Genomic DNA, 19,867 nt, shown 5'->3' with positions numbered 1-19,867 from the left:
ATGAGGAAGATGGGACCTGGTCCTTTGGCCAGTGGCACCCATGGTTTGGAGCAACAAGCCCAGGTCCTGGCTAGTGGCTGCCAGTGAGCAGCCAAAGGCTAGGGGCACGGCATCAGAGCAGGCTACCGAGCGTGCCTCACGCTGTCACCAACATCCAGTTCACACCTGACCTTGTCTCCCTTTCCCCGCAGCACAGCCACCGTTTCAGCAGTGGGACATCCATCCTGATGGGAAACTGTCCTTGGAGCAGAGCTGGAGCTGGATGGCCCGGACTCCAACCTCGACACCAGACTGTTTGGCATAAGCTGGAGCCCTTCTGTGGGTCCAAGGACCAGCCTCGGAGCTATGTTGGTGGCTGGGAGGCTGCAGCCCGAGCCCCAGCAGCACATGGTCCCTCTGCCCGCTCTCCATAGCAGGGACACAGACCTACTCAAGGTTTGCTCATGGTTTTTCCTCATCCATGCTTCCTGCCTTCGGTGGGAGCTGCAGGGCTTGCTGGTGGCTCAGACCCACGCCGGCGCCGGAAGGCTTGCCGTATCCCACCAAACCTGCGCTGGGAGCAACAGGGGGTCTCCAAGTGTGCCCTGGACGAGTCCCTGCCGGGTGTAGCCCCACCAGCCCAGGCTGTGCGGGACCAGCAGCTCCGTTTTAGCCTGCCGCAGAGCTGTTGGTGCCTTGAAACAACAAGGCCGGCGGCAAGGCATGCCTTTGGCAAACAAGGCGCTCACACTCCCACTTCACGCGCACACTGGAGCCCTTCCTCAGTGCATCGCTGGCAGTGATGCCTTTGCAGAAGAAGCAGAACCTGTTTCTGTAGGGTCGGTGCTATCGCTTCCAGCAGCCGAGGTGCCCGACGGCCTCGGGCAGTGCCGGTTCCTGGAATAGAAGTTTCCTGCAAGGCTCTGCCCTGAGAAAGCACTGCCTGGGGAAGGGGCCAAAAACCTGCCCAAGAGGCGCAGCAGCGTGTCCTGCTCTGCCCGGATCAAACCGACTGTTAAGATCTCTCAGGTTTTTATTTTATTTTATTTCATTTCCTTGAAATGGGTATTATCTTCTATTAGAACGTAAGCAAAGGCTGAAGTCACAGGCTGGGGTTTTCGCCAAATGTTTTAAAAACGCATCATATGGAAACCTGGGGGTTTTCACTCTTTGGGAATAAAATCCCAACTGGAACTGCTGGAATTTCCCACAGCACAGAGAAGCCAGGTTCCCACCAGCCCTAAGAAAACTCTGGAGGGGGGGAAAAAGATTTCAAAGGCTCAGTCTTGATCTTATCTTCATCTTTCAGCTGAGGCAGTAGGCAGGGGAAAACTGTTAGGTATTCTGCTGGGATCTGAGAGGAAAGAGAAAGTAAAGGTGCAGGATGTGACCGCCGTGTTGGTATGTCCGCTTCGGTCCTGGCTTTGTGCCAGTGCTGGGAAGCCCCCCAGCCATCCCGGCTGCTTGCAGATCTGGGGGCCTCGTGCTCATGCTCTTGGCGTCAGCAAGACCCCCCACAGCTGAGACCCTGCCGTATATGAAAGCCAGGGCCGCAGCAAGGCACAGTGGCTGCAGGCAGCGTGCCCAAGGAGCTGCTTGGGGAGCTGCTGGGTCCCCACTCGCCCCTGGCTTCGGTGATGCTCCTTGGAGGCAGCCTGGCTCGCCGGTCTAGCTGCCCAACTTCTCATCCTGAGCAGCAAATCCTGCCTCTTCTGGCCTAACAACCTGTAAGATGGCTGCCAAGAAGGAAGAGAATAGCTGCTTTTGCAGCTTCGTGAAGCTCGGGGAGCCGGGGGCTGGAGGTGGGGAGAGCTTTAGCACGGGCTGCCTGGCCAGGAGACACATCAATGGGAGAGGAGGATGGAGCAGCCGACCCCTGAAAGCCCCTGCTTGAATAATCTGCCAAGGAGGCTGGGGCTGCGCTGTGTGCGCGAGAAAAGGCTGCTGTAAGGGCAGCCGGGGAATTCCGGGAGCGGGCGGTATTCCCTCCCCGGTCCCGCTCTTCCCTCCGCCTTCTGTCGTCACCCTGAGACGTGCGCCAGGAGCTGAATAAAGCCGAAACCCCGTCTCCGGGCTCCATCATCCTGGAATGAGCCACAGCAGCCGCGTTGCTCCAGACGATGCCATAAGCCGTCGGGAGTGGGAAATACTGCCCGTCATCGTCCCCTGCGTGCCTTTCCTGCTGCCGGCAGCGGGAACATGAAGGCTCTTTCTCTCCAGGTCCCGCTGGTGCTGAGGGTCTTGTGCCTGGTGACCCTGGCTGGAGGTGAGCCACGGCTCTGCTTGCCGACCTGGGGCTCCCCACGGCTCTGCTTGCCACCCTGGGGCTCCCCACGGCTCTGCTTGCCGACCTGGGGCTCCCCACGGCTCTGCTTGCCACCCTGGGGCTCCCCACGGCTCTGCTTGCCACCCTGGGGCTCCCCACAGCTCCGCTTGCTGTCGCGGGGCTCCCTGGAGAGCAGCCGGGCTCGCGAGGGGCTGGTGGAGTGTGCGGGGAGGGGGGAAGGTGGTGCTGGGTGGGGCGACGTACACCGAGGGACCTCCGTGGGCTGCGGGAGATGTCTCAGCGGGCTCAGGCTGGGTTTGGGAAGGGGCACGGGGAGCCTACGGCAGCGATCCTGGCAGTGTGCGGCAGCACGGTGACGGCTTTTGTCACTCCTGAGGGTAGGAGGGAGAGCGTCGGAGAGACTTTCGGGTCTTCTGTATTAGAAAAGAAGCATAGTGCACTGCTTTTCCTCTTTTTTTTCATGTCCCCTAGGGACATGACATGGGGGTGGATGGCGGGGCCGGAGGAGAGGGAGGAGGTGGGGTGGTCCCGGTTTCGGTCACCTACGGCGCAGGTCGGCGATAGCTGCCCACAGTGGCAATAAAGCAGGGTGGGTTGCCAGGCTGGCAGCCAGCTTCTCAGCAGCACCGGCAAAGCCGGACTTCGCCCGGGACAAAGGGACGATCTGTGCGCACCGTGGGAAGGGAGAGGGGCAAAGAGCCCTCAAGATGTCCTCGAGGAGTGGGGACAGCAAAGGGCAGCTGGGGATGGAGCATCATCTCCTCGCACCTCCGGGCAGGTTCTCCAGGGCTGGCCTGAGTAAAGTGGGCAGCAGGGATGCCGAGTAGCGTACCCTGCCCCGGAGACCCGCTGCCCGCGTCAGCAGTGCCCAGCTCTGCTCACCTGCAGCCAAGCACCCTTCTCTGAAGCGATGAAATTGGACCGGTTCCGTGGAGGGGAAGGCTGGTGGTGCTCCCTGGGCAGGAGCTCTTGAGGAGCCATCCTGAGGAGCAGGTACCGATGGCTCCCGGGAGCCGTGCCTCTGAGGGGTGGTGGGCCTGGGTGGATAAACACCCAGACCCCAGGTGTCCCTGAGGACCCTTTGGGAAAGGTTCAGATGTGGCTCGGAGGAGCAGAGATGCGCGCCCTGGGAGGAGGGGGACCAGCAGGGCTGGCTCCGTGCTCCCCGTGACACCGCTCCCTCCTTGGAAGGTGCTTTCTGGGAAGAACACACCAGGAGTCCAGCTAATTGCAGACCCTTTATTTGCAATGCCAGTCATTGGAAAATTGGTTAACGGATATCAGAGAGCCCTTGGGAGCAGTCCCTGCACCTCCCTGACTGCCTGCAGCGACGGACCTGGCCCTCTTGTTGCTGTGCCTGCTCTGTTGAGCAGTGCTCCCAAAAGCGGAGCACGCCAGCAGTCTGTCCTCTGGCTAACCAGAGCTAATTGGGAAGTCAGCCACCCCTGAGCGGGCATTCTTGACCCTAAAGTGCCACAGAAGACGTTATCGCGTGAACAGAGAGTTTTGCTTTCACATTACGGAGATTTAGAGATCGAGATGTGCTTCTGCAGAGGGTCCATGGGAGCGTTTGCCGGGGATCGCTTTGCAGCCACGGGTTTCCCTGGTCAATGGATTGAAAGAGCCAAGGGTGCTCCCGTAGCGATGCTCACTCTTGCAGTCGGCGGCTGGATCATCCCCAGCTGAACCCCATCAGCTTTGGTGTTTTGTAGAGGCTGCCTGATCTGAACCAGACTCCCGCTGCTTTCTTCACAGGGGGCCTCAGATAAATCAGGGCTTGTTTTTCCAAGCCTTGGCCCCCCGGGATGTCAGAAACACATTGCCAGGCTGCGTTGCGCAACCTCCCCTCGCTTGGCGAACGCCTGCCGTGGGAGGCTGGGGGTCGGTGCCGGCGCGAAGGGTCCCCAGTGGCGCAACTGGCTTTGCCCCTTGAAGGGGTCAAGTGGGGTTTTATTTTTACACTTTGCAAAATGAAAACCGTATTTTCCGGTGGAGATGGAAAAGAGATGTTTGGTGAGAAACTGTGCCTTGCAGCTGGGCTGCTGAGGTAGCGATGGGAGAAGTGTGTCGTTCACCAAAGGGCTCTTTCTCTGCGCCCTTCCCCTGAGTCCAAGCAGCGTTCAGAGACCGTGTACCAACACACAGAGGGGCAGGAGGCTTGCGTGGCGATCGTCTCCCGCAGGAGAAGGAGACAGGACCGCTCCAGATAAGGAGAGGACGAGCATCCTCTCCTCTGGTCTGCACTGTCTGCACTGAGGGCCCATTGGTGAGGTTGCAGCAGGTCTTCTGGGGATGGAGGAGTGTGTCTTCTGGGCACCGTGCTGAGAGCAGTCCCCCTGCGACCCAAAGGAGAGAGGACCTCCAGGTCCAGGTGCTTGCACCAAGGACCTTCAACCCGTGCTTGCACATCCTATAAGGAAGCTGGGATGGTCTCCCAAGAGCCCTGCAATTTTCACAGTGCTTTTTTTGCTGTTTTTCTGGGTATCTTTATCACTTGTTTGAGCGATACAAACAATTGTGGCCCTGATGGGATTTGTCTCAATCTCATTTTAGCAGGGATTGGAAGCCTTCACGGCAAGCTTCACACTCCTCCTCCCAAGAGAAGAGGAAAAAGAAACAGCGCCATTTTTTATAGTACCTAATAAAAAGCCGACATTTAATACACTGAAAACTTTATTTCAGGGCAACCCAAAGCCCCCCTGAGGTGTTCAAGAGAGTGTGGCCCTTTCACGCGTGGGATAGCGGCGCAGCGGATACGGAGCTACCGCCGGACCGAGCCCTGGTGCACCAAGCAAGCCATCATGTAAGCATGCCCGCACATCGGCAAGCGCCCTCACCTCGGAGCAAGGAGCAGCCTGCCAACAGCCAGTCCGAAGGGCAGGGGGGGATTTTCCCCCGTTCCAAGACCGGCAGCGTCCAAGGGAGATCAGGGGCTCAGGCGTGGAGCAAGGTGGGGGTGAAGGGATGGGGAATATGCAGATATTTGTAGGCATTTCTAAGGTCCCCTTGCAGCCTTCTCTTCTCCAGGCTGAACAAGCCCAGCTCCCTCAGCCTCTCCTCGTAGGAGAGATGCTCCAGTCCCCTCACCATCCTCGTAGCCCTCCACTGGACTCTCTCCAGTAGCTCCTCATCTTTCTTAAACTGGGGAGCCCAGAACTGGACACAGCACTGCAGATGGGGCCTCACCAGGGCAGAGTAGAGGGGGAGGAGAACCTCCCTCGACCTACTGGATACACTCCTCTTAAAGCAATCCAGGATCCCATTGGCCTTCTTGGCAGCCAGGACACACTGCTGGCTCATGGTCAACCTGCGCTTCTTTTTCCCAGTAAGCAATCCCTTTGTATTTTCAGATTTATTACTCTGAAGTACTTGGAGATTTGTGCAGATCCAGAGGCAGACTGGGTGAAGAAGATCGTCGAGAAGCTGGACCAGAAGAAGGCTGCAGCTTCCCTGCTTCCACGGGATGCCACTACAGCAGTGGCACCAGAAGAGCCCGGCGCTTTTCAGAAACATGTTGGTCTCGCGGTAACGGCTCCATCTCAAGCCACAGCTCCAACCAGTTTCTTCCAAGGGACCGGCACAACAGTTTTGCAGAGAATACGCGTTCCTGCTGCCGGGACAGAGGTGCCCGGCAGGTCGCCACCAGCCCCACAGCACACGACCCAGATCCCTGCAGGATCGTCCCCCGTGATACGGGAAGCTGCTGCCCGCTCTGAAGTCGCTCCAGAAGCAAGCAGAGATTCCTTAAAATCTCCTGCACCTTCAACAGCTTCTGCAGCAGGCATGGTCTCCAGCCAGCCCACCCCACACCCCACTGTTCTTGTGCATGGCTTTGACAGCACCGTAGGATCTTCAGGAGAACCTGCAGGATGTACTGCGAATGATGATGTTCGAGACACGACTGCTCCTAGCTCAAATTCAGACCCTGTGGCCATTACTAGAAGGCCAGACCATTCTGTACCTTCTACAGATGAACCCCTGGACCGTAAGAGTGCAAGAGCCAGTGCAGCAGACCCTGCCTCTACCAGTCCCAGCTCAGATCTCCCCTCCATCCCGGTCAGTGTGGAGATCGCCATGGTCCCAGCCACACCAGTTCCACCAGCGACTACTTCAGCTTCTGCTCTAAGCTCCACAGCTGGCAGAGACAAAGGCCCTTCTGTCCATACCAATGAGGTTGTCAGCTCCTCCGCAGACGCTTTTGGTACTAAAACATTTGATTACACGTGGGCTGAAGGAAAGGAAAAGCCTTCAGACATGTCAGTTCTTCCTAGTCAAGCATTCTCAGGCCAAGCCAGAGCGCAGATGACTACAGACAGACCAAATGATCTGCCTCTTCCCAGCTTCTCGTCAAGACCTCAAATGCACTTTGTCATCCCGGTTTCTGTGGTAGGTGGTCTGATGGTTTGCAGTGTTGCTGCTGTATGGCTGTATCTAAAATTTGGAGCCAAAACAGAGGAGATGTCGAGAGAAATGGTACAGGGCTTGCTCTACCAGAATAAGGGACATCACAACAATGTCTATCCAATGGAAGTAATCTGAATGCTTTATGGCATGGACGTTTTTGGCCTAAACTGTTGTGTTGCTGCAGGAAAGCTAAGTTTATGCTGAACCGGTGACCAGGAGGAAGCAAGGCAGGGAGTAAAAAGACCAGAGAAAACTGATTTATTTGCAGAACAGAATGCCACAAAATGTATCTAATTAGTCATTGACCAATGACGGTATTCTGGAAATAAATGAGATGCTTTTCTTCTTCTGGCACTGTTACGTACAAAGGCTGTTGCTGTTCTAGAGCTGCTTGGTGGCTCTTTGCCAGGTGGTGGGTAGAAGCGAATTTCCAAACTGCTGTTGGGAATTTTTCCGTGTTTCATCACGGCCCAGCCAAGAAGCCACCCCTCTCCCATGCTGCTGGACTCGGGCTCAGCCACCTTAAGCAATCTCAACACCAAACCCACACAGTTTGCACCTGGCAAACTCTCTGCTGCTTGTTTCTTTGCACTTCAGGTCGCTGCTTCATTAGACCAAGACTGACACTGGCGGTCAGCTGGGTGCTGGCTCTTCTTGGGCTGAGCAAACATCCCCTCTACCCTTGCTGGGACAAGGAGTAGTCTAGTTTTTCAGACAGAAGTGAGGAAAACTGCATATGATCAGGGGGCTGGGGGTCAGGGCTACAGATTTAGCATTCAGAGAAGCTGGCGACCCACAATCTGTCTCCTCGAAATCAAACCGCCTTCTTCTCCAGCAGCTATGGGCATTTCTGCTTGTGGGTTTAGTCTGAGACCTGGTTCTTGGCAAATCAACTGCAGTAAAACCCCTCTGCTAGCTGACGCGCCCCGCGTCCAGCTGCATCCAGCGCCAGGGAGGGATAGTGTGGATGAGCCTTTGCAAATGGGAGAAAGCAAGGAGCCACCCAATAATTTTGCTACGCCTGTGATAACATTGGAGGGTTTTTGCTGTGCTCTGCAAGGACAAACCCCAGGAAATACTGCCTTGGAGGAGCTAAATGCGATGCTGGATTCAGTCATACAGGAATTACTGCACCACAGCAGATGTCCCAGCCTTCTGGTCCCATGTTCTCTCTAGAAAAAGCATGTTTGCTGAGCCACAAAAAAGCACAAAGTGCCTGTTTGTGATCCTACACTTCAGCCGCATTTTAGTTTTGCTTTTTTGGAGTGCGCTGATCACCCAGCTATTAAAGCACTGTAGTAGTACCAGGTGTGCTTGTTTTAACCCAAATTGTTTTTGATTTTTACACGTCTAGACACTGCTGTACGTAAGCCTTATCTTTTATCTGTGGTCAGTTCCTGAAAGCCCTTATTAAGCTGACTCCTGTATAATTTTGCTGGAGCATGCAGAGGTCTTCATGGTATGATGTTCTGAAGGTAGAGCTAGGTGTCAAGGGTCAGATCCGCCTCTTACCAACTGCAGTGGATCAGATCCCAGAGTATAAATATGCATGTAGAAAAAAGAAAGCAAAATCACATCGTAAACCAGACAACCAAAGCAAAAATGATGGGCTAGCTGTAAAACAGAGCTAGAGGAAGGCGGCCCGTTGGCTCCATCAGATCACGCCTTCAGGGCATCCACCCAGCCCTGGAGCTGGAGAGGACAGACTGCAACCATGCTCATTTTCTGCCATCATTCAGTCCCTGTTTTCTGCATTTTGTTGGCTTGAGAGAGGGAATTTATCCTGGGCTTTGCAGGTACAAGAGGTACAGAACGCAATCAGATGAGTTGTAAGCAGGAATTTGACGTGAAAGCCCTCCTTGTGCAGCAGCCCTCCTGTGCAGCCCAGCTGTGGAACGCTGGCTGAGGGGCAATTGGGGGTACCAGCCCCATCCCCCCCGGAAGTGCACAGCTGGGGGCCGTGGCCTCGCAGTTTGTGTACATAGTTGGTGTACTATGGCATTATTTTTATATGAAACACTAGAAATATTATTTTTGTAGCCAGGTTTTGTAGCCGTTTGAATGTATGTCATGTCCCATCCTTGCTACTGGAGCATGGTGGAGTCGAGACGTTTCTGGGAACGTTGGAAAACACTGTGCCTTGTCTATTTTCTTGCTGGTCTTGGATGGCTTGTGCATGTCCGTGGGTGCTGGGTCGCTCCCTGGGCACTACAGTGAATGGAACGGGTACTCGGCGTGTCTGGCTGTGGGTGAAGCCCTCGGCTTGGAGCGACGCTGCGGAGATAGATGAACGTGCAGCAGGCAGGTCTGATTGCTTTGAGTCCCACCGCGGTGTTTGTAAGGACACTGGTTTGAGCTCCACGGCCATGCTGGAACTCATCAGGATGAGCTGCTCCTCCAGCCTGGCTCCGTCTGTTCATTTGTGCGTGGTGTGCAGACGAGTGTGTGCGTGAGATGGATGTTCTGTACCTTTTTTTTAGAAGTAAAAGTAATAAAGTCCTTATGTTAAAAACTCTTGTCCTCAGGGGATTCAGCCCAGGGTTGGGTGACCAAGCCTGCTCCCTGCAGAGGTGTGGAGATGAATCACAGAATGTTGGGGGTTGGAAGGGACCTCTGTGGGTCACCCAGTCCAACCCCCTGCCGAAGCAGGGTCACCCAGAGCAGGCTGCACAGGACTGCGTCCAGGCGGGGTTTGAATATCTCCAGAGAAGGAGACTCCACAACCTCCCTGGGCAGCCTGGGCCAGGGCTCTGTCACCCTCAGAGTGAAGTTCCTCCTCATCTTCAGCTGGAACTCCCTAAGCTTCAGTTTGAACGTATGTCATTCAGCACTGTGGGGTGAATCCCAGCATCGCCCAGAGACAGCAGAGCCAGCACAGCTGATGCAGCCGGGCTACTGCTCCTCCTCTTCCCTGCTGAAGGGCTTTGGTCTTGCCAAAAGTTTGCGGGGAGTACATTTTCTCGCAGGCAGTCGCATTTCCCATCCTGCTAAGGCCATACTGAGAAAACAGCTGGGTTTTTGCTTTGTTTAAGCAAAGCCACGACCAAACAGCAACCCACAGAAAACCAACGTTACACACCAGGCTGGCTCTGTAAGGGGCCAAGCGGCCAAGGGCTGATCTGGGACCTCTCCCACCACAGCCAGGGCTTGGGCTGCCCCTGCGTGCTCCTCTCCAGTGCCGGGCAGGAGAGGTGGGAAAGGCAAGGTGATGTGAGAGGCAGTGCCCGGGGACCTGCCCAGAGCGAGGAGCTGGAATGAGCAAGGGGGTCAGGGACGAGAATCTCCCTCCCCATCCCAGTAGCCCTCATCCCGGCTATGCCCCAGCCCCATGCTCCAGGAAGATGGCGAGGGCCATGAAAACTCCACCCCAGATGAACCATGAGGCTAGAAAGGTCATTTTAGGGATAAGAAGCTCTGTGGAAAGAAAAGCACTTTTTTTTCCTGTCCTTTTCTCCTCTCTGCTACAGGGAGAGGGTGGGTGAGGGTGGGGGAGGCTGTGCAAACAAGTCAGCCCTAACAGTGATGAATCACTTCCGAGACGTGTCCGGGGGCTGCGGCTCCGGAGCACGGAGGGAGCTCTTGGACGCCCGGTCCCTCGGCCAGCTGGGGCACACACTGCCAGCTTTGCTGCTGCTCCCTGGCTTCCCTGCATCTGACAGTGCAGGGAAAGACCTTGGGTGAAGGACGTCCAACTGTGCACCTCCCCATGCTCCTCACAGAGGTCCACAGGCTGCCTCAGGTGTAGAATTTGGCCCAGGAGATCACTGATGCCAAGTCTGTCATGCTCAGGTGGGACAAGGCTTGCCTTTTGCAAGCACCATGCCTCTGCCTTGAGGTGCCCCCCAGCCCACAGCAGACAGGCCCCCATGGTCATGGTGTGTGCCTTCCAGTCCCTCACTGATCCACGTCTTTGGTTTCCAGCTCCATGTCGGTGCAGACCCTCTCCACCACTTCGTTAGCCAGCTGTTCTGATTGACCTTATGAGCACAAGAAGTTCCTGGGACTCAGCACAGGCTCACCTCCAAGCCTTCACATCCCCCAGGATCCCCCAGAAGGTGCGGTGGCAGGCCTTGAGGGCACTAATTGGCATTAATCTCCTTGACCAGCCCCACCTGTGGATGGACCCAGCTCCCTCCCATCCTCTGCCCAAGGCCCGGGAGCCCCATTTAAGCTCAGGCTTGAGCCTTTAGTCACTGCTTTGGGTGTGTTATGAGTGCTGGTCTGCTATCCTGGCTCTGGCCCTGTCTTTCAGACAGACCTTAGACCTATGCTGCAGGTATCTTGTCTGCTGGTTGGCTGGACCCTTTGATGTTGTAGCCCCATCTCTGTCCTCATCTCCTGCTGCTGCTGAATGGATGCTCCTGAACCCTTCCAAATGGGTGCTGGACCTGGGTCCTCACTTTGGTGTGTCTGGGACCACTGATGGACCCTGTTACCAACACCTGGCTCTGCCCCTATGCTGAGACCCTCACTGGTGACGACGCTGCCCATGCTGGGGTCACCCTTATCTCCTGGCTTGTCCCCTCTCAAGGCTTCCTGCAGCCTGTGCCGTTGTCTTCCCCAAGCCCCGACTTCTCTGCAGGGTGATGTCTGAGGGGCACAGTCATGCCCATGGAGCAGAGACCCTGAGGTCTCCGTCCTCTGTGGTTTGAGACCCGGATCACGACTTACGAAATGGCTGTCCCTGCTCGACGTGGTGGTTTTTCTACGAAATGTTGCGTAAGTCCGGCTATCATCAGGGCAGACTCTGGTCAAGCCAGCGCACTGCCACGTTCATAATGCTGGCTCAGCAGATTGCAGGACATCCCCTTAGCTGCTCTGGCTCTCCGGTTGCGCAGCCGCAGCTCAGCTGTGTGGCTGTGGTACTTCCATGGTTTGCTTTGGCTTCATCTCTGCTTTTATGAGGATTACTTCCCTGTTTGCGTCACTGCAAGGGCTGCAAGAGCAAACGGAGAGGTTGTCAGGGCTCTCCAGGGCCATACCTCTCCAGCGACCATCTCAGGTGACAGGGGAGGCTTCATTTCTGACGCACCCTTGAATTCTGCCAGGTGAGCTACAAGGCCACAAAGCAAATGATTTTAAAAAACCATAGAAAAGAGTCAAATAAGCCCTCCAAGGAGGGATGTGGTGTCAGTTTGCCAGCTCAGACTGTAGTTGGCACAAATAATTTTGTATCACAGTATCTAAGGGCCTTCATGTATCTTTCTCATCATGTTCCTTCGACTAGATTTATTTTTCTGATTGCTGGGTTTTGTCCTAATAAAAAACTAAGGAACAAGTAAATTCCTAACTTGTTCTACTGCCTCCTTGGAGTTATCAGGACCAGTTCTGTTCAGAATTAAATCACTAAAAATTAGGCTGAAATTGCTTCCGTGACCTATTCTTTTTCTGTTATCATGGCTTTGCTTTAAAGCTGAGCTGAAGCAGCTCTCCGCTGCTGTCTTTAGGAGCTCAGAAAAGGTCAGGGTTGAAAAACGTAGGCTGAGGTCCTCGCCAAGCATTGTTCCCCTCACTTCCCCCGGCACAGGAGCCTCTCCAGCGCAGAGTCTTCCTTGAGAGCAGCAGCTCCTCCTGACACCCCAGCTCCATCCTTTCACTTAACCCCGAGACAGCTGATCAGCCTCGATGGAGAAAAGCGGAAAAATGTCTCCTTTATGGCACATTGGAGAAAAGTGGCATCACATGGGGTTTTTTGCCGTCTTCTTCCTGCTTGCACTATCTGGTCCAGGCGCACCCACCCCTGCCTCTCCGCTCGGCCCTCATGGTAAGGGTTCACTGCCCGGCTGCAGCGAATTCCCGCTCCATCCCCTGTGCTGGTGGGTGAGCCTGCCCTGTGACTCCATGCAGATGATCCCCTGGGAAGAGCTCCTGGACACATCCTTCCTGCAGCCTCCTTCCCTCCTGACGCCGGGCAGGACTTCCCGCACAGGATGCGGCTCGGACAGCCAGCTTCCAGTACTTGGTGGTCCCCAGCATCCAGTTGTGGGAAGCAGGCTTTGGAAGAGACTCCTGTTTTCCTCTTCTTAAAGTGTCTTTCCGGGCTGTAGGAGCTGAGCGCTGACTCCGGGAAGGAACAAGAACATCGCCTTTGGTTTGTGATCCTATCCTGAGTCAACCAGAGCTTCAAAACTGAGCTGGGGACACCCTTGAAGCGAGCATCCCAAAGAAACGGAGACAGGCTTTACACCCCGAAAGCTGAGGTTTCAAGAGAAGAAAAACTGGAATGTTTCATCTTGTAAATGGAGAAGACTCAAAGTGACTGGGTAGAAGAGAAGATAATCGGGAGCAGCTCATTCCTGACCCTCCCACCGCCTCTCTGGGGACAGGTTTCAGGCCCTGGGTGATGCCTGGCCACCTCGCTCCTGCCTCGCAGCCCAGCTCCTTTCGCAGCCTGTGCTTTCCCAAGCAGCGCGATGACCGTGTGGCTGCGTTTCCCAGCACAGCTGGCTGCGCTCGGTGTTTCTGCTGGAGCCCGTTTCCAATTGTGGGGCTTGTTCTGCCCAGCTCCTTCCACCCCACGCTGGCACCATCGCTGGCAAAGGCCGCACCTGAGGTGTCCACCAAGCTTCCCTCCTCCTCCTCTTGCAGAATTGAGGGCATGCTGTTTATTTTTTTATGTAAACAAGCAAATTCTCCAGAGCCCAGTCAAGTGAAAAGAGAACTTGAGCTGGCAGTGGGGCTTTCCAGCACTCATCAGCTAATGGCCTTTCCCTTCCCAAAAAGTAAAAAAATAAACATGAAAGAGTCTCCAGGGAGTCATGAACTGTCTGGCTGCCTTAGCGATAGCTTTGAAAATCTGAGAAAGGGGACGCAGAGCATCCCAGGCCAGATCTTCTGCCAGATGAGCAAGCACAGCTCTGCAGAAGACGGCCCCCACTAGTATTTTTGCTTCTCGAGGTCCCCTCCATCCAGACCAGCCTCTTCCCTGACCTTGGCTGCTGGGTGCTCCTGTACTTGTTCAGCCACCAGCACTGTGTGCTGCCTTGGCTGCCCACCTGAAGCGTCCCTGGTAGCTGAGGGGTGGTCGGGGAAAGCCTCAGCCCATGGGGAGACATGCCCTGGGCTTGCAGCAAGACCATGCCTATCCATCCCCAAAACCCTTCTGTTCTGATCAGGGTCCAGCCCTTGGGTGGTGGCTTTGGCTTTGCCCCAGGCGTGATTAGGGCAGGCTGTGGGCTCCCTTGGTCCGTGGCTGCAGGGGACCCTGTGTTCCCCCAGCTTGAGGACATCTACCACAGGTACAACAGTGTCATGCCACCTGTGCTCAGTGGTGCTGCTCCTGTGCACGCCACAGGCAAGATGAATATGCATTGGGAGCAGCAATCTGGCCCATGTCCCCAGCTTGACGTTGCAGTTTGGCTGCAGCTCGCAGAGTGGTCTCCAAAAGGCTGGGACAGTCTCTGTGAGGTGGGAGGCTGCTCTGGTCCCAGCAGCCGTGGCCCAGGCTTGGGGAGAGGTTCCAGGAGAGGCATGTGAGTCTGCAAGAAGGGAGCCTGGGGCAGAGCAGAGGCGGAGAGGGGATCGAGAAGGGAAGGGATCACCTGCAAAGCTGTGGGAGAAAGGAAAGATGCTTTTGGGGATCTGCAAGAGGGCACAGGGAGTTTATCACAGCTCAGGGAGACACTGAGTCGCTGGGTTGAACGCGCAGGAAGGAACAGCCCCATCCTTTGGGATTGTGGGACCTGATTTGAAACACTCTATTTTTAGTCTTCTGGTGGCTACACAGCATGGGTGGCCTCATGTCAGCTCCTCCTGGGCGAGCTCATGCTTTTGAGCCATAAGGACTCCATCCCTCCACAGGAGCTAAGCCAAAGCACAGCAGCTGCAGGGGTCTGAGGATGTATTTTGATCGCTTCTACTAAGTTGGGAAGAGCCTTGGTCAGCAGGAGATGTGTCTCCTACTGCAGCTGGGGTTGAGGAGACCTGGCCATTACCAGAGCAGGTCTCAGCATCAGGAACTGATGGGTCAGGAATGGGTGGTTTCCCCAAAAAATTTTTAAAAGCTACCCGGGGATAACAGAGTCCCAGGCACAATGTCTGTCTCCAAAGGGGAAGAGGGTGGCTGGAGGGTGCCAATGTGAAGAAGGGCTTGATGTGGCCCCGAGGGTGGCTCACAGCAGATGAGGGGGGACCGTGGTGCCCCGGGGGGTCTGCATGGGACCCTGCAGCTCCATGCAGCCACTCACAGCCTGGAAGAACAGAGGCAATGGGGAAATGAGCTTCAGAGCAGTGGCTGTGCACGGCTGGCAAGGACCTGCAGAAGGGTCTGGTGTTCTGGGTGGCTGAGCGAAGAAGGGGGAGTCAAGGACAGGGCGGGGAAGCTGTCCCCAGGTCAGCACAGAGAGGCTGACCCTCTTTCTGCAGGTCCTTTGCAGGATCTGGGAGGCTTCAAGGCTGCAGAGGGGGGAAGATGTTGGAAAAACACCCAAGAACTTTGAATACCAACTTCTCCTTCCACTTCTCAGCCTGATTCTGCCTCCTGCCCTGCCCTGAAACCAAGGGGCTGAACCAGCCTCGCCTGCAAGGGAGGACTCGCCTGCACCCCCTCCTCATTTCACCCCACGCTTCCCAGCTACAAATGGGGATCTTTCTGGTGGAAAACTCATGTTCCTCTCCGTAGGAAGGTCACAGAATGTGATGCAATTTCTGACAGCGTTTGACATCTTACAGGTTTCGAGCGGTGGAGGGCTGGCGGCAGCAGTGGTCACCGCGCCTCTGCTCTGTGCTCCCCGGGGAGTTCAGAAGCCGTCCGGCTGTCTCCTCCAGAGTACTTAGGCTGGCTCTGGGGCTAAGTGACTTCGCGCAGAAAGCCAGGCTTTGCCTTTCCCATCGCCGTGAATCCCCTCTCCGTGGCTTCGGGAGCCCTCCAGCCTACGCTGCCGTGGGGGAGGACTTCACTTCCCTTGCGGACCCCGCGGCTTCGCCACAGACCTGCCTTGATGAACGCAGAGATTGCTGAAGTCTGTTCAGGCTTTCCAGGTATCGCCTCGGTCAGTCACCCTGAAGATCCCACGTGACATGGAAATCCCCTCGGCCGAAGAAAACACACAGGGCTTTTGCCTGAATTTTTTTGAAATTCTTCAGAAAAGGGCTAGTGCGGGGACGGGGTGGAGAGGATAAATGGTCTCACCTCCTTGCTCAAGCTCACAGTTGAGCTCCCCTGAAGAGGCAGTGCAGCACCCTGCGAGGAAGAGCCCTTGAGCAGCCACCATGCTCGGTGCGAGGATGGTCCTGGTGCTCCTGCTGCTCCTCACCACCTCCCCACACTGTGATGCAGGTAAGGCGTGTGGTGGGCCACCGCCGCAGGTCGGGGAGGTCAGGAAAGAAACCCCAGCGGGGAGGGGGACGGTGCTGCTGGAGGGAGGAGCAAGCCCCTGGCCGAGGCAGGGCCGCGGGTCCTGGGGTGCAGGGAGGATGGAGATGGCTCCTGGGGCCGGGCAGTCTCGGCAAAGCCGGCTGCAGGGCTGGTGGTGCTGGGCAATAAGCTGGAGCATCCTCCTGCCCTGGGGAGGATGGAGGGCACCGGAGGCTCCTCGTGGCATCATCTGCAAAGTTCGGGGGACGTTGTGTGCATCAGACTTGTCATGGGAGAAGGTCTGACAGACTGCTTTCCAAAGCCAGTGTTCACCGTCTCTCTTTGTCTTCTCCAGTCCCTCACACGCTGTCTGAGTGCTGCTTCCATTACGCCAAGTCCCCGCTCCGGCTGGCTAACCTGAATTCTTGCTACAGAACTCCCAAGGAGTGTTTTTCCCAAGCAGTTGTGTAAGTCCTGGTAACCTCCTCACCACCGTGCTGTCTCCTGGGCCACCGCGGGTTCAGTTCATCCATCCCACCTGGGGACAGGACCAGGCCAGGTCTGCGTGGTCTCCACGAGTGGCTATTTTCCAGCATGAAGAGGGGGGGACATGACTGTCTGGCCGCTTCTACAAGGCAAGGTTAAGGATACGAGTCCGTCGCAGCTCCTGGAGGCACTGGGCTGCAGGATGAGCTGCTTGTAGGACACCAAGTACTCAGGGTCAGCGTGCAGGGCCAAAGGGAAAGGAGGAGGAGTGCAGCGGAGGGAGGATGGTGTGGACATGATTATAGCTGTTTTCTCACCAAGCTTCACCTTTCATCTTGGCAGGTTTCAGACCAGGAACGGGACCGAGATCTGCGCAAACCCAAAGATGGCTTGGGTGAAGAAAGCAGCTGAGAGGCTTCAAAAAACAAAGGGACTCTGCACCCCGTGATGTAGAGCGGGTGCCCCGTTTCAAGCTACCCAGCATCCTGGTGGGAAGGTTCATAGTCATCCTCCTGGACAGGGCTGCCGAGGTCCCTGCTGCTGAGGGATGGCACTGACTCCCCGGAGCCCCGTGCCACATCGACCAGCCGACCACCAGCTCCTGGGGTGCTGCCGGCCCTGCCAGCACCCACCCGCTGCGCACAGCCACAAAATAAAGGTTTACTTCTTGGGGTATTGGAGAGTCGTGTCCTTTCTTCTCCCGGCCCGAGCAACCATGCTGCTGTCGGCTGGTCGAGGCATGGAGATGCCCACGGAGCTGGCGTGGGATGGGGGGCTCTTCCCACTGCCCCCCAAAACCTGGTGGGTCTCACTGGGGCAGGCAGGGAGGGGGACGGGAGGCTGATGGATGGATGCTCTGGGAATTTGGGTACTCAAACCAGGCTGAAGAATCCTCTGAGGGCTTTCAGGTGCAAAACTGCCTGCAGTTGTAGGCTTGGAGGTTCCTGCATTGCCTGGTAACTCTGCAGGCTGCCACATCTTCCCCAGGGCTCTCACGGATTATTCTGTGGGCAAGTAGCGAAGAGGTGGGACGCAGAAGCAGGCGAGGGGTCCCCACAGAAATGCCCGCCATGCCAGTGGCTGTGGGGAGCTCACCAGTGAGCCCTGCCAGGGCTTTGCTACGGGGGAGAGAAGCAGGAGGGCAAAAGCGAGAAAACTCACAGGCTGAGCTAAAGACAGTTTAACAGGTAAAGCAAACACTGGGCGTGCTACCCAAGCAAAATACGGGATTGACTCGCCCCTTCCCACCGGGCAGGCAGGTGTTTGGCCATGGCCAGTGCAGCAATGGCCATCACACGTCACAGTGACTCGGCCAGACAAACGCCCTAGCTCTGAGCATCCCCCCACTTCCTCCTTCTCTCCCCAGGACAGTTTAATAGCTGAAGGGGAAAACAAAGAGAAACCATCCGACCAAAACCAGAAAACCACAAAAAGAAACTCTGCCAAATGATGCAAAAGCCATCACTCACCACCAGCTGGATGATGGCCCGCCAGTCTCTGAGCACCAGCCGCCCTGGAAGCCCCGCTGCCAGCACTCCCGGCTCTTAGGAAGGGGATTTCGGCTGCAGCACCTCCAGGGATGCATTCAGGGCAAAGGCAAACCCCATCCAGCGCTGAGGGATGCCCTGAAATGCCATGGGTCTGGGAACCGGAGGTCTCATGGGCATCCGTGCCACAGCTCTCAGGAGACGGCACAAAAGATCAAGCAAGCAGGAGGTCTGCACCGTCTACAGGCTTCTGAAGAGGAAAGGCAACAGTTTAAAAGGTTTCCTCAAGCCGAAGCAGCTCCTGGTGCACCCCAGAGATCTCCACCTGCTTCCTGGTGCCCAAGAGACCTCCAGTTCCCAGATCCACAGGGAACAGACCAGCCCCACAGACACCCCACCTCTGATCCCCTCTCCAAGCGGCATCCGTGGGACTGGAGAATGGACACGGCAGGGCCACGTGGGACCCCAGGGCAGTCTTTATACTTGTATATTAAAGAGTTGGTTTTCTTCTGCTTTGATTTCTTTTCCTTTCCCATGCATTTGCATTGCCATCAGCTTTATCTCTTGCTGAGTAATCGCCCACTGCTTAGACACACAATCGCAGCACAACCAACAATTAATTGACATTTAGGTCACTGCTATAGCCATTAGCCCCAACACACATAGATTTGAGCAACTATTTAAGCACATTTCCAAACCATCTGCCAATGTCTGGTGTCCAACCCCACCCATCAAAAGGGGTTGGTTTTTTAAAATGCTGTGAAAAAACTTTAGGTGGCTTTGGATTGTCCTTACATCTGTTTCTATTCTTTTGTCTTGGTCTACACAGAAACAGCAACCGGTGTTAATGGGAGCACAAACCCCTCCTTTGGCCTCTAGCATCTCATCATGTCAAGCACCAGCACAGGCTGCCCATGGCAGTGGTGGAGTCCCCATCCCTGCAGGGGTTCAGAAAACGTGTGGATGTGGCACCTGGGGACATGGTTTAGCAGGCGTGGTGGGGTTGGACTTGATGAGCTTAGAGGTCTTTTCCAACCTTAATGGTTCTATGATTCTATGCCCTGATGCTACTTGATGTTGTAGCACCATATGAGAGCTAGATTTGACCCCTGTTTGTAAGGTCTTTTTGCTATCTACCGTAGCGTTTGTGATACTATTTCCCTCAACACATTTACTATCACCTTTTCCAATGCTGTTATTCCTAGCCATGGCAAGAAGGCTCTGGTGAATTTATGAAAGTCGGTTATTGTTATAGTTATGCCTTTGCCTTTTGGCCGTGGCTGATGTGATGAAGGCTTCCGCCAGAGAGGGTTTTGGTGGCGTTGGTGTCAGGGACCAGCATCCCCAGTGTGCAAGTGCCTTGTGCTCTTCCGTTTTCTTTGATATTTATCATGAATCATGCAGAGGATTCACATAACCTGTTAAACTATTAGTTTTTATGATCATTTTCTTAAAAACCAAAACATTGTATGAGTCAGAGAGTATTTCCCATCTCCACAGTTGTTTTTTTTGTTCTTGCTTACCCATTTTAATTTCTAAAGCTCAGTTCCTCCTTAATTGTAGCCCTTTACTTTTAACCGATGTCTAGAAGGTCGTGTGAGCCTGGTGGCTTCTTGGGCTCGAGGGTCTGCACATGGGGAATGTGGTAGGAGCTGGAAAGGAGAAGGTGGGAAAGCCAGGGGGGATGCAGAGGCTGTAGAAGGGGGCTCAGGGGCTGCGCATCAGGTGTTTTTTTCCTGCAGAGCCCTTTCCTGGGGAGAAGTGGCATTAGAAACCAGCGGTGCCATGCCCAGCTCTCCTCATGGCCACTCTGCCGCCATGCCAGGCCACCAGACCCAATGTCCTGCAGACCACATCTTCCAAACCAGAGTCATCAGCACATTTGATTTGTTTTCTTCTCCTTTCTACTTCCAAAGAAGCCGCGCAAAC

General features: G+C 55.4%; 2 protein-coding genes across 2 annotated transcripts; both read left to right on the top strand.

Moving 5' to 3' along the window:
• Positions 1–2,052: 2,052 nt before the first annotated feature.
• On the top strand, positions 2,053–9,161 carry CX3CL1 (C-X3-C motif chemokine ligand 1). Its single transcript, XM_009933624.2, has 3 exons — positions 2,053–2,245; positions 4,949–5,069; positions 5,617–9,161. The coding sequence occupies exons 1-3, from the start codon at positions 2,179–2,181 to the stop codon at positions 6,803–6,805; spliced, it is 1,377 nt and encodes a 458-aa protein (XP_009931926.2). The 5' UTR covers positions 2,053–2,178; the 3' UTR covers positions 6,806–9,161.
• Positions 9,162–15,836: 6,675 nt separating this feature from the next.
• On the top strand, positions 15,837–17,115 carry LOC104328597 (C-C motif chemokine 17-like). Its single transcript, XM_075434065.1, has 3 exons — positions 15,837–15,947; positions 16,321–16,432; positions 16,794–17,115. Exons 1-3 carry the CDS (start codon positions 15,881–15,883, stop codon positions 16,897–16,899), a joined length of 285 nt encoding a protein of 94 aa, XP_075290180.1. The 5' UTR covers positions 15,837–15,880; the 3' UTR covers positions 16,900–17,115.
• The last annotated feature ends 2,752 nt before the right edge of the window (positions 17,116–19,867 follow it).

This window comes from Opisthocomus hoazin, chromosome 12, assembly GCF_030867145.1.
Source record: "Opisthocomus hoazin isolate bOpiHoa1 chromosome 12, bOpiHoa1.hap1, whole genome shotgun sequence".
NCBI classification, from domain to species: Eukaryota; Metazoa; Chordata; class Aves; order Opisthocomiformes; family Opisthocomidae; genus Opisthocomus; species Opisthocomus hoazin.
This window is presented reverse-complemented; position numbering and strand designations above follow the sequence as displayed.

Bases quoted from the DNA above. Each gene is read 5' to 3' on its own strand.
- LOC104328597 (XM_075434065.1), top strand. From the start codon at position 15,881: ATGCTCGGTGCGAGGATGGTCCTGGTGCTCCTGCTGCTCCTCACCACC. The intron at 15,948-16,320 runs GTAAGGCGTGTG...TGTCTTCTCCAG, and splicing joins CTCCCCACACTGTGATGCAG to TCCCTCACACGCTGTCTGAG. The intron at 16,433-16,793 runs GTAAGTCCTGGT...TCATCTTGGCAG, and splicing joins TGTTTTTCCCAAGCAGTTGT to GTTTCAGACCAGGAACGGGA.
- CX3CL1 (XM_009933624.2), top strand. From the start codon at position 2,179: ATGAAGGCTCTTTCTCTCCAGGTCCCGCTGGTGCTGAGGGTCTTGTGC. The intron at 2,246-4,948 runs GTGAGCCACGGC...ACTTTATTTCAG, and splicing joins CCTGGTGACCCTGGCTGGAG to GGCAACCCAAAGCCCCCCTG. The intron at 5,070-5,616 runs GTAAGCATGCCC...TTGTATTTTCAG, and splicing joins TGCACCAAGCAAGCCATCAT to ATTTATTACTCTGAAGTACT.